Consider the following 14,111-nt stretch of genomic DNA (forward strand, 5'->3'; position numbering starts at 1 on the left):
TTTAAGAAATTTTGGCACTTTAAAAAAATATTTAGTTTTTACTTATAGGTCGACATAATATTTTTATTTTCATGTGGTGCTGAGGATCAGACCCAGTGTCTCACGCATGGTAGGCGAGTGCTCTACCTCTGAGCCATAACCCAAGCTCCATTATGGCACTTATTAGTGGCTTAAAATTCTTTGAGAAATCAATGATTTGTAAAAGAGGAACATAATTAAAGTCTTCCCATTTTTTAAAAAAATAACAAAAGAAAGACACTGCTGATTTATTCAGGATTTTAAAGTTTTATAAGAATAGTTTATGCTGGTCTGTAGAGTGTAAAGTGCTTTTTCACCATTTCTTTGGATCTTTAATTGGTTAGTTGTACGGTAATTCTGCATTCTATCAGAACTGAAATAAAAATCTAATGGCAAGAGAAAGAATATTACACATGTGAGCTGGTAAGTAATGTAAGATGGGCATAAAATTTTTCACGTTAAAAAGTACTATCAAATGTAGGACTTTATGTCAGGATTTACCATCCAGATTCCAAAATTTTAGAAAATGAGTAAACAGCTGGGTGTGGTGGCACACACCTATAATTCCAGCTATTCAGGAGGCCAAGGCAAGAGAATTATAAATAAAATCAAGGTAGCCTTGGAAAATTAGTGACACCCTGTCTCAAATAAAAAAGGGCTCAGGATTATAGCTTAATAGTAGAGTACCTACTGTGGGTTCAATCCCCAGTATTTAAAAAAAAAAAAAAAAAGAATAAATGGTTTTGCCAAAAGGGAATCATTATACCATGATATTCATTAATGTAAAACAATTAAAATATACCAGTCACACATTAGTACCATTTTTTTCCTGGCTTGACCATGAAAACAAAAGTGTGGCAAATAAAATATGTACAAGATCCAAGTAAGTTACTGTTTGGTTTTGAAAACTAGAAAAAGAAATTATTTCCCCTTCTTTTCTCTAATAAAAAAAACACTTTAACATAACTACTTTTCCAAAGGACATAAATTTTCCTTTCAACAGCTTATCTGAAAACATACAAGCAGACCAGAACCTTCCTCCTAAACCCTGTCCCTACCCCCAATTACATAAAGGTTTTGGAAACACAGGGCCACTTATGGGCAGCAGTTTCTTGTCCAACAGTTGGGTGAAGAGAACCACCCACTGAAGCATCGATGGTCCTTCTGGTGCCGGGGTAACCACTGAGTGGAACAGGTACAAAAGAAAAAAAGTTGAATGAGAAAATAGACTTTCTGCCCCCAATTATTATCTTTAAATTCCAGGTAGTGCTGACTTGAAAAGAGGCATATGTTTTGAGCTATTCTACTAAGCTGATAAAAAAATGATAAGAGCTCTCACTTTAAAAAAAAAAAAAAATGAAAACTCTGTTGTCTTCAACTTACAAGACATTTTTTTAAAAACATATATATATATATATTTAGGTGTAGATGGACACAATACAATGCCTTTATTTTTATGTGGTGCTTAGGATTGAACCTGGGTCCCGCCCACGCTAGGCGAGCACTCCAGCGCCCTTACAGGACATTTTGATGGTGAATTTGAATAAAATAAAACTGTGAACTGCTCAGGTACAGGTGAGATACTGAACGTAAGACCCTTGGTAGCAAAATTCCACAAGTGGAATGATGGTGTCCCTACCTGTATCTGCTCATGCAGGACAAGTAACTAATTCAGATCTTCTTTTGACTTATGATTTAATGGCTTTTGGTAACTTACTGGATGAAGAGAGATACACCACTAGTCTGCCACGAATGAAATTTTAGTATCACAGCAGGAAGTCTTATGGCAAATTCTGCACAGTATCAAAAAAAAAAAAAAAAAAGTCTCTTCCATTTGATTCCACAATAAACCACTGTGGAAAAACAGTCTAAACTCACACTGCACATCCATAAAAGCAGTAGCAGCTTCTGGCTTTCCTTGAGCCCGTTCTATGGCACAAGGGGCTAGCCAAGCACCTGCACAAACCCCTGTCCAAGTTGAAAGCCTACCTCACTGCCTGGGCTCCTTTCTCATCATCAGAGCTCACACCCACTTCACAAGTGTCTTCTGCAGCAGGAGAAGCAGGCTGCTCTTCCTTTTTATTGTCCTGTTTGCATTTCTTTCTCCTTCGTTTTTTCTTTTTCACAGAAGTTGGAGTGAAAACGGTCTCTGTTTCTAAGATGTGTGAGATATCTGAATTCTGGGAGAGTCTTTCTTCTCCACTTGATTTCACCAAAGGGGTGTCAATATCTTTAAAGAACTGATCTTCAGTGGGAATTGGTGAGGTGGCAAGGTAAGCTGGAAGCTTTTCCTTAAAGAACATGGAGAAAGAGATTATTCATGACAGCACTGGATCAAAGCAATTGTTACTTCTTTGAGTACATACAGTTTCACAATGGTGAAAAGAATATGTAATCCCTAAAGGTCAGAAAGTCATACTGAACTGAGACTCTGTCTGCTCTGAGCAGGTCTTGTCTTTCTAGACACAGTTGAGGGTTAGCTCATTTTGGTCCATGTAGCTCAGTACATTTGGAGGAACTGAAATGTCAGGTCAGCACAAAACACGTATAAGCTGTAATTAAAGAACTAATTAAATTCTCTGCAAAGAGAAGTTCAAAACAGCAGCAGTATTCTTAGGAGGCATTAAAAAGATTATTGAGAATTTATAAAGAACATTAAGAACATGATAAAGCCGAAGCCACATCAAACAAAGAACAGCAGAACGGGTAAGTGATGAACTAGGTAAATTTATAGTGGTTAATACCAAATTAACTAACTATCCAAGGATGGAGGAAAGTGATAATACAGATGATACATAATACCCTGTAACAAGTGAAATTAGTGAATTTTAAACATAAGTAAATATATTTTAAGAATTCAAAAGAAAAGGCAGCTCAATATTAATAATTAAATTTCTAATTTAATACTGAATAAAATGATCAGTCTGGTGCCCAGTAAATAAACTTCTCATCCATTTGCTTCATTCCTTTTTATCATCAGTAAAAACAAAAGATAAGTAAAAGGCATTACCTGACCTCAGATAATTTAGAATACTCAAGGTTTTTACAAGTAGTCCTGAAAATGTATGCATTTCTAAAAACTGTTTTCTATTAACTTTTGAACTTGGTATAGGTAAACATTTTACCCTAAAGTCAAGAGTTCTATTTACCTAGGCAAAATCTGTGTTCATCATCAACACACAGAGAGAAACTCTGCTGAGATATATTCTGCTGAATGTCCTTAAGGCAGCCAGATGAGAAGCTCTGGTTTCTGATTTCTAAGAACTTAACGTGAATGCCTATCAATAAGAGAATGGTCAAATAATTTGTGGTATATCTACATCATGGAGTTTTTTTTTTTTTTTTTTTTTTTTTGTGCAGCTATTAAAAGAATAGTTAGATCTAGAACTCCTGACTTAAAGAGATGATTATGACATACAGTTAAATGGGAAAAGTTTGAAACCAAAACTAAATAAACAGCAGTCAGATTTATTCCCCTCGAAATAATGAACTCTTGGAGATCAGAGGCTGTTTTATTCATAGTATATGGCATATAGTAGTTATACCAATGGTTTTTTTGGGTTCATTAAATTTTCTATTTAGGGAAACATGCTACACTATAGAAAACTGTCAATTTGATCATACATGAAATAGGAAAACGGCTAGAAGGTTGATGTTCTCCAAAAGCTGACCTCAATAAGCATAGCTATTAATGGAATTGTAAGAACAGCACATAAGACTAGGTAATGGACTATCCACAACCCAGTCTTCTCACTTACTCTATCTATGCAACAATAATCAGTGATATGGGTTATACATTATTTTAATAAAGACATCAAGAATGTTTTAATCTTGTGACAACTGTCATTTATTATGCTTCATTCTGCTCTTTTTCTCTGCCAAAGGAAGAATTTTGCTTAGATTAAGTAAATGCAAACAAAGTAACATAAAAACAAGTAAGAAAGATACTAGGAAAACCAATGATCTGATAAAGTTCTTCTTCATAAATCATGCTGTTTCAATGCTGCTTTACATACTGGTACCTATGTTAATGGCCTTTCTATAAACTAAAAATAAACACAATCTTATTTTGCTATTGTTTATTTTTTTTGGTGATATTTTTATTTGTGATTTTATAACCCAAATTAGTAGTTCACCTTTGAAACAAACAAACAAAAAACAGTTCTTAATAACTTGAAGCTTATCATTTTTGCTATTTGAGATTTTATTATTTAAGGAAAAAGATAAAATAATGCCTTCCACAGGTTTTTCAAAAAGATCCACACTAAATCTATTAAAAAACCCAGGTTATCTCTGTCTAAACTAGTTTATACACTTCTAGGGGGAGGAATAGGATGGGGCTGGATAAATTATGTTCTCTTGCTGAAGGAAGCCAAACATGTAATCATTTATAAAGGGACACAGGCCAAACAATTAAAATCTCTTAATATCATAATTAATTCACAGGACTACTCAAGGTTAGAGATATAGTGTTCCTAACCAACAATGGTAATTATATTTTCCAAGTTTAAAGGTCATGTATATACAAACACACATAGCCTGAAGAGAGATGCCTGATTACTTGGGTAGAACTAAATGAATTCAGGTCAAGATATGAACTAGAATAGACATTAAGAAAGTTCATTAAAGTCAGAAAAAGACACACTACCCATTACACAAGAACCAAATACAAAGACTTTTTGCATGTTTTCTGTACCCTTAAAGCTGGTATGTGGGGCTGGAGATGTGGCTCAAGTGGTAGTGTGCTCACCTAGCATGCGTGAGGCACTGGGTTCGATTCTCAGCACCACATAAAAACAAAATAAAGATACTGTGTCCACCTAAAACTAAAAAATAAATATTAAAAAAAAAAAAGCTGGTGTGGAGTAAATTTTCTCATCCCTCCAGCTCCTTTTTGACAGCTCAGTTCAACATAAAACTAAAGCTTCACTAACTAGCAGCAATCATTTATACAACCAACCAGGAAAACTGACTATCTTTGAGATTGAACACAATGTGTAAAGTGGATATGACTATGGAGAACTTACATATTCTTCTTCAGTCTCCTCCACAAAGAAAGCTTCTCCATTGTCACCCAATTTCATGTGAAGATCCACTGCATTGCCATTAATTTCTATATCGATCTAAGGAGAGAAATGTGATTTAGCATTCAAAAAGTCTCTCATTCAAGCTCAACCAAGTCTAAATTCTGGGTTCTCAAGCCAGATTTCATATTGAGTTTCTGAAACTGTAGCCCTAGAGAAAATACTGTCACCTGCCTCACAACCTACCCTTAAAAAACAAACAGATCTGGGTTGGGGGAAGAGATGGATAACCAGGCATTGAAAGAAGCACTTCACCACCTATTTTTACAACATATAAAATTTGTTTAATTTCTAAAATGTTGTAAAATGGGGAAAATACTGTCAACAAATATTTGTGTACTTTCCAAGCTATGGCACAGGTTAGCCTCACCTCACCAAGAGTTCAGACATACCCAAGATTCAGTAACCCCTGTGTATGTGAGCTGTGCACAACTTCTCTGCCTGCTTTTTTGTCCACAGACAAATATGTTAATAGTAGATACCATCCGGATCAGTGAACAATCATCACTCTTCTTCAAAATCTGTCAGTTACCGGTCACTGGGCATCTATTATTCAGTTCAGGCAAAGAGTAGAGCCTGGTAATTATATGGCCTCCTCATCCCCCAGTGATAGACCCATGCAACATTCTATAAAAATACATAACTAAAAGAGGAAATTGGTGATGAAAGTGCAGCAAAAAAACATCCAAACTGATAATCCTAGAATCAAAATTCAAATTAAACTTAAGAAGAGTTAAAGAAGAAACAGGTGGCTGTAGAAATCATGATTCTGGTGGTCACAAGAGAGATCTAGATGAGCAACTGTGTTTTTATTTTATTTCTGCCAATGGGATTGAACCCAGGGGTGCTTTACCATTGAGCTATATCCCCCAGCTATCTATCTTATCTAATCTTATCTATCTATCTATCTATCTATCTATTTTGGAGTTGCTCAGGTCCTTGCTAAGCTGCTGAGGCTGGTCTTGAACTTGCAATCCTCCTGCCTCAGCATCTTGAGTGGCTGGAATTACAGATATGTACCACCATATATGGCTAGAATAGCTATGTCTTCAGATGTATTAAAATGTCTAAAGACAAATTATATATGTATTTGTATATACACACACATTCACACTCACAATACAGACACATATACACACAATATACATACATCCATAAAGAAATATTTTACAGTAGTAAATTTTTCTTATTGTAGATGTAGATTAGCAATTTTAAAACTATTTTATAGGTCTGAACAAATAACTAGATAAACCTGTGGATAATCAGAATCATGAGAAAAAAGTCACAAATACGGAGGGGCTAAGAAGCCTGTGGTGATGTACTGGAATCAGGGGAATCCAAGCAAATTCCTGAGTTTTTACAAATAGATGTAGATGGGACATGTATGTATGTGTATATACATACATATATTTTCTGGTTCTGCCAGGTGAAACAACCTAGAAATAATGATACCTCAATAGTAATGAACACATCTAGTGATCAGATCTTTGTTTTCAATACTATTTTCCAAGTAAAAGTAGCCAGAATTCTTTTGGAGGTATAAAATAATTAACTTCAGAACTGAGACAAGGAAAACAGATTTTCCTATAATACGTTATAGTGCCAGAAAAGAAGGGCTCAAAAAATCACAGAAGCAGCTCAGAAAGAACTCAACTTGAAGGAGCTACACTAACAGCTGAAATGGGACAATTTGAGCAACCAAATAAATAATTATAATGGGTAACAGAAAATCCCATATTATAAAATTAATATCTATGCATTCATACTGATAGAAATAATTGAATAAGTAAATAGAAGAATAGGGACAGCTCTGAAATACAGATTTTCAATTAGTGAATAAATAGTAATTTATTGAGTTATTATTAAATAGTTTATTTATTTATTATTAAGCTTTCTCCCCCAAGTAAATTTACAGTACAGAAACCCAGCAGACACCATTAGCCAAGGGACGAAAGTTATTAACACCACTGAGTGAGACACTGCAACATGACGGAACTCCTCATGTGATTCACTGAGAAGGATACAGCATATTCTTGTGTTGCTCTTGCCCCACAAGAGAAAAAGACCAACGAATTCAAACTTAGGGTCAGTCTATATAATAACTGTTTTTTATCTTCTTTTTTTTTTTTTGGAATACTGGTGATTGAACTCAAAGGTATTCTACCACTGAACTACATCCCTAGCCCTTTTTATTTTTAATTGAGGCAGAGTCTCACTATGTTGCTAAGGCTGACCTCAAACTTGCTACCCTTCTGCCTGAGCCTTCGAGTCACTGGGATTACAGGCATATGCCATCAGGCCTAGTTGTTCTACATTAAAATGTCAAGGTGGGGGGGAAAGTCTAAGGAACTATAAGAGCATGCAGATTAAAGCAATTTGGGAATATGATCCTGCAACAGAAAGCTGACAACTGTGGAAAAATTTGTGAAACTTAGATAAGGTCTTTAGTTAACAGTATCATTAGATGAATGTTAATTTCCAGTTTTGATAACAATATTTGATGGCCAAATAAAATGTTAACATCTGGGGAAGAAGCTGAATGAAAGAAATTTTAAAAACTACACCTGCAACTTACCTCAGTCTAAAATTAATTAAAAAATAAACAGTTAAAATAAATTGATATCATAAAAAATAAGGGCTGAGGAACTGTCAGATTGGAGGAGACTGGAGGATAGAAAACAAAACATTCCTTATTTCAACTATGGTGATGGCTTCCTGCAGGCAATATGTATTAAAACTTATAAAATTGTATTCTTTAAATGCATGCAGTTTATTTTATGTTGAATACCAAACCATTAAGCTGAAAAAAAGGATAAATAGTATAAAAAAAGATGGGCAGAATGAGTAACAAAATCCTGTGTATTTAAAGAAATGTTAATAATTATTTTACATGAAAACATTTTCCTTTTACTTTTTCTTAAAAAAATGGCTACGTAAATCACTTTCCATAGGACAAACATTAGCCCTAACTCATTTTTCCAGTCAGTCTTTTTAACATTCCAGAGAATATTTGCTATAAAAACACTTCAGGCTAGTTGAAGCTGGTTTCACACCTAGCATCATCCAAGATTTCTGAAGCATCTGCAACCTAGCAGCAGCTTCTACAATCAAAGAAGAGGCTTACTAAATTAAAAATTTTTAAATTTTTGTTAGAAATGAAAAAGTAAAAAAAAAAAAAAGAAAAAAGAAACTAAACAGTCCCATCCTAGCATATTATAAATAAGGAGAAAACAAAAATAGCTCCATAATCCCAAATTTCAGGTTTTTCAGAATGACTTAAACATTAAAATCTGTTCAACTGAAAGCTTGACATGGAAAATAATTAAAATAATTGATTTGTTGTATAATGCTTATAAATTAATATAAATGAAATAAAGGTACTTTATCTTTAATAAAAAATAGTTAAACTAATATTTCTCCAAATTTTCATTTCAGAGATTACATACTCATCCCACCTAGCTAGAGAAATGGAATAATGCTTCTTTTAGGATATAAATTCAGAGTTTAAATTGTTTACATACTATCTTAACACTTCATGGCCACAACTTTAGGTTTCAAATATGACGTTACTCAACATAAAACTACTTATTTTATTCTCCTGATTAGGCTTGGAATGGATTTTGGTCTTTTCAAAACTTAAATTTAGCATCAAATTATAGCAAATTGAGGACACTTAAGAGAATATGAAAGAGCTCTTTAGGCAACAAAGGACAAACATTTTAAAAATATTTTCAAGGGGCTAGAGTTGTGGCTCAGCTGTAGAGTGCTTGCCTAGTACATGTGAGACACTGGGTTCGATCCTCAGCATCACATAAAAATAATAAAATAAATGTATTGTGTCCAACTATAACTAAAAAATATTTTTAAAAAATTTTCAAGTCCACTTCATAGATGTCAAAAATATTTGAAAATTTAGAGTCCTAGGGAACTAACAGAGACTGATAGGACAGTGCAAATTGCCAGTGTATCTCAAGGTAGATATAGTTTCAGTTTTATTGTTACAGGAAAATTGTGTTTTAAATCAAATGGCCAAATTTCTTCCCAAACATATCCTCTGGGTTCCCAGGATACCAAGGGAAGAAGTAGAAAAAAAGAAATTTTATCTTTCCTTATGTCTCACTGATTACACTCCTATTAAAAATATAGGTTGAGGGCTCAGGCTATAGCTCAGTAGCACAGGGCTTGCCTAGCATGTGAGAGGCACTGTGTTCGCTCCTTAGCACCATATACAAATAAAACGAATGCATTCTGTCCATCTACAACTACAAAAAAATAAAAATAAATAAAAAATACAGGTCGAGCTGGGTGCAATGGCCCACACCTGTAATTCTAACTGCTTGGGGCAGAGGGTTTGCAAATTTGAGGCCAGCCTTAGCAAGTCAGCAAGACCCTTACTTAAAATAAAAAAATACAAAGTGCTCAGGATATAGTTTAGTGGTAGAGCACCCCTGAGTTCAATCCCAGTACCACAAAACAAACAACAACAACAAAAACCCAAACCCACAAAGGTTTGACAAGGTATTTAACAATGAATTAGGTAGTCTTGTACAAAAATTATATTCCTAAATGCATATAACATGTAGAAAAAGGCACCTTTATCTGCTTGATCATCATTAACAGATATACAAGTGCCTACATACATTTGCCTGAAGGTTCCATTTTGAATGGGCAAAAAGACCAATTCAATCTGCTGATCAACAACCCAGGTCAGTAGGGGAGCCTCAAAGGCATCTAACAGATCCTTGCACAACCAATGGGATATTTCAGGGTACATTCAAACAGTTTACAGCTTTTGCTGATTCCTCCACAACAGATCCAGTCTGAAAGTACTTTCAATATGACAAGAGAAAAAAATTGCAGAGAAGCTAAATTGTGGCAGAAGAATACTGTTTGGCCATGGAAAGTTTCCAAGTCACTAGGTAAACTGCAATTACTTTTGCTTCTTAAAGGGTAACTCCAAGAATAAGCCAGATCACACAAACCCTGCCATTCTGAAATGTGATTCTCCATTGAGACAGCACAAAGTTGAAAATAAATTTTCAAGTTATTCAAGTTGGTCCTCTAACATATTTTTTTTTTTTTAAGACCTGTGCCAGAAAATGGTCAGGGTGTCCTATGGGGCTTTAAAATATGGATAGAACCTTCAGTAGGTAGAGGGACAACAGTAGAAAGGAATCACGTACCTGCAAAGTACTACTAACTCAAGTTTTTAAACTTGATTGACATTAGACTAGCAAACCTTCCTAATGCTCCATAACTTGAGGAAAGAGGATATAAAAACAAGAAAAGCCAACACAAATATCCTCTTTCTGAAGAACTTTTTTCTAAAACAAATAAAAGTCAACCAGTCTATGGTCTGTGGCTTACCATTTAGTCAATTTTGGGGACAAGTCCTGGTACATCAGTAAGCAAATTTAGACTACAAACAAGATTTTATAGATTTGTCAAAACAAACTAAAATGTGGTATTAATTTCCTTTAAATAAATATAACCTATTCTTGATTATATAAGCCTTTTATTCATAATTAATATGAAGGTTATTATCCTAAATATTTTAAAGTGAAGAAAAAATTCATGATAGTTTTGCCACTGATATCAAACTGCAAAAGTTAAAGCTGTAGTGTGATAAGATGGAAAAGATATTACATCATTTGTATGTGTGTGTACAGGAAAGTACATAGTATATTCAGTTTGGTACTATCCATGGTTTCCAGCATCACTGGGAGTCTTGTAACATATCATCCATAGTTAAGGGGGGACTCTGTACAGAGGTTCCTTGACTAATGATAGGGTTATATCCTGCTAAACTCATCGTAAGTTGGAAATGCTATTCAGTTGAAACCTAGTGAATGTCACAGCTTAGTCTAGTCTATCTTAAATATGTTCAGAACACTTATGTTAGCCTACAGTTGGGCAAAATCATCTAACATGCTGGGAATGGTGGTGTACAACCTGTAATTCCAGTGACCTGAGAGACTGAGGCAGAAAAATCACAAGTTCGTGCCCAGCCTGAGCAAATTCAAGGCCAGTCTTGGTAACTTAGCAAGACCTGTCTCAAAATAAAAAATAAAATGGGCTAGGGGGATGTAGTTTAGTGGTAGAGCACCCCTGGGTTGTGGTAAGGCACCCCAAGTTTAATCCCTAGTACTGTCAAAAAAAAATCATCTAACACATAGTCTTTGTAAAGGTTGTGTAGTTTATTGAATATTGTTCTGAAAGTGAAAACCAGAATGGTTATATGGGTACACTTTCATACCAATATATTATATTTCAATAAAAACTGATTTACAGCTGAAAAACAAAGTGAAGAAAATATATATTTTTTCTAAATAGACACCTAATTCCCTCATTTATGACTATTTTCTGTTTTGCTCTTTTGAGTTTCAACATGTAGGATTATCATTATAATTTTCAGCTTCTTTTTCCCTTGGGAAGACTTCCTGTAATAGGGCTTTATGAATTCAGAAACAATTTCAAAAGCAATACCTATACAGATTGACTTCTCATATGAGTGTCTTTAACAACATGCAAGTTCAAAAGAAAGAAGCAGAGGGCAGAAAGTTCACAACAACAATTTACTCACTGACGCTCTCTTTTCCCTCCTAGAAGACAGGCTTGTGCACTGCACTCACCACTTTCTCTTTGGATCTCAGGACTCCCAGCTTCCCAAACCGCACGTGAAAAGGTGAACACTGATAGGTGCCGTCCTGCTGCTGCACCACGACAACATCGATGCACCCTGACAGTGTGGCTTGGTTAATGCCCTTGTAGAGCTCCTTCACGGTGACAAGCACCTGCCCAGCCAGCTGGCCCACATAATTCATGGTTTGTGACTATAAGAAAAAAAAAATTAGATGAGATGTTAACAATGAATCTCTGCATCTAATCACAAAGACAAAAATAATAGCAACGACCAAAACTCTACTGCTCATTGGTACGCCAGATTTTACATCATTAACCATGCTAACTTAGAACCCATCAGTTTCTGGCTACCATTGTTTTCACACATTTACATGCATGGACAATTCCCAAACAGTCCTTTCGTTTTGACTGAAGGCCATCCCAGCCAGGACCTGAGGCTTCACAAGTTTTCTTTCCTTTCCTACCACCAAAAGTGGTGCCGACTGCCATTACAATTTCTTCTGGAAGCTCAGGACCTTCATAGACTCAGAATACTGACCACCACCACTGCCCTCCTGACAAGACAGTATGGAACCAGGGGCTACTGATTCATCTTCCAACAGAAACAAAGTTGTGAGAGCTGGCTTCTGTACAGAACTATTAACAGAATATTATAGTTCAGATACATAAACAAACCTTGGTGAGCTAGCCTAGGTCTAAGCTGTTTATAACATTACTTCTAGGGAAAATCCCTGCAAAGCCTCAACACGACTCACTGGAACATATATTTGTGTTTAGCAAAGTTCAAAGCAAAGAGTTTTAATTTGGTTCCTCAACCTCAATTCTCTACCTAAATCAGATCAGAAGAGGTCTTCAGAGTCCTCCAAAAAGTGACAAAAGAGGGAAAATATAAGCTAAAGCTGACTTTACCTCCTCTCCCCCCATCCTCATTCTTGTGCGTGTGTGTACGCACTCACACACACAAATTCCAAAACAAAAACAAACAAAAAACCCTTTGGTTCTAAGGCTGTAAGATTTCATTTCCAGCTGCTGTGCATACCCTCACATTTTATTCACCATCACCTCTGACATTATGTCAAAACATGATCTAGGGAAAGTCACTCTGGGCAGCAATATGATGCAGACCAAGACGGGAGACCTTCCACTGTTCTGGCTAATCCAGAAGCCAATTTTTACTGAACCACAAGACTGTTAAACTGGTCTCCAAATTATTCACCATAAGCACAGTTGTCTTTCTAAACCCAGCTTTGCAGCTGCCCTGAGCTCAAAGTTCCATGTTCTGCAAAGTTCCAGAGAGCACATTCTGTGTTGCCAGGTTAAGTCCAAAGTGGAACTGGGAGAAAGAATGCCCTTCCCTTAGGAAAATGCAAGGGCCTGCCAGTTTATCTGCCTGCACAGAAACTCACCCCATTCTTTACAGATGAACCAGAGCCCATAGCAGTGTCCTAATTCCAATAAACAGTTTTTTCCCCCACTTTTACACACAGCTGAAAGTGTACTCAAGGTCCACAAAGCCTAGCCACGATAATTTTACCCTAGAAAAATTTATGTTACCAAGGCTCCCTCTAATGCACCTATTTAAGAAGTGACTTTGAACAATGTGGCAAAATGTACTACTATTTATAAAATAAGGTGGTGATGATTTTGATTTTAGAACAATTGATTTCACCTTGATGTCAAGACTAGATTAGGCACACATTAAATAATAATTATTTCTTGACCAAATAAAGGAACAATCAAATGATCCACCAACAAATGAGACTAAAAAAATAAGAAAACACACGTGGGGAGGAAGTAGTGTTTCATGAGAAGATTCTTATAACATCTCAACTGGAATTAAATTTTTTTTTTTAAGTGGTACCAAGTGTCCTTTTATAGCCACAACTACTTCCCTCTTACTCTTTTTCTCCTTCTTTAGGCTCTGGTAACCACTAATCTGTTCTTCATTTTTTAAATTTTTGTTATTTAAAGAGTTAAATAAATGGAATCATAGGGTAGTCTTTTGGGATAGCCCTTCCCTCCCTGCTGGCATATTTCTCTGGAGACTCACCCAAGTGGCTATGTATAAGCAATTCATTCTTTTTTATTTTTTGTGCAGTATTCCATGGTACACATATAACATAGTATATTAATCATTCATCTGTTGAGGTGACAGTTGGCTGAGCTGTTTCCAGTTTTGGGCTATTACAAATAGCAGGATTATAAGCACTTATGAACAGGTTTTGGTGTGAAAATAAGTTTTATTTCAACAGAACACATGTCCAGGAGTACAACTGCTAGGATGTACGGAAGGGTGCATACTTAGTTTTGTAGGACACTGCCAAATTGTTTTCTGGAGTTGCTACACCATTTTACATTCCACCAGCA

The 14,111-nt window shown here is 35.5% G+C and overlaps 1 protein-coding gene across 4 annotated transcripts in view; it reads right to left on the reverse strand.

The window, feature by feature from the left end:
* Lpin2 (lipin 2) overlaps positions 1–14,111 on the reverse strand; it is a 77,070-nt gene that overhangs the window by 25,510 nt on the left and 37,449 nt on the right. For 3 of the 4 annotated variants that reach the window (XM_046467438.2, XM_046467435.2, XM_046467436.2), the window contains exons 2-4: positions 11,735–11,935; positions 5,046–5,141; positions 2,008–2,309 (exon numbers count right to left, since the gene is read on the reverse strand). In XM_046467438.2, coding sequence (XP_046323394.1) covers positions 2,008–2,309; positions 5,046–5,141; positions 11,735–11,926 — 590 coding nt within the window. In that variant the 5' untranslated portion in view covers positions 11,927–11,935. Of the gene's footprint in view, positions 1–2,007; positions 2,310–5,045; positions 5,142–11,685; positions 11,936–14,111 lie in introns of those variants that run through there. The other variant, XM_046467437.2, reaches the window with a different exon arrangement.

The sequence above is a fragment of the Marmota monax genome, unplaced genomic scaffold (genome assembly GCF_021218885.2).
Source record: "Marmota monax isolate L192 unplaced genomic scaffold, Marmota_monax_Labrador192_F-V1.1 WCK01_AAM20220418_F8-fsc00103, whole genome shotgun sequence".
NCBI classification, from domain to species: Eukaryota; Metazoa; Chordata; class Mammalia; order Rodentia; family Sciuridae; genus Marmota; species Marmota monax.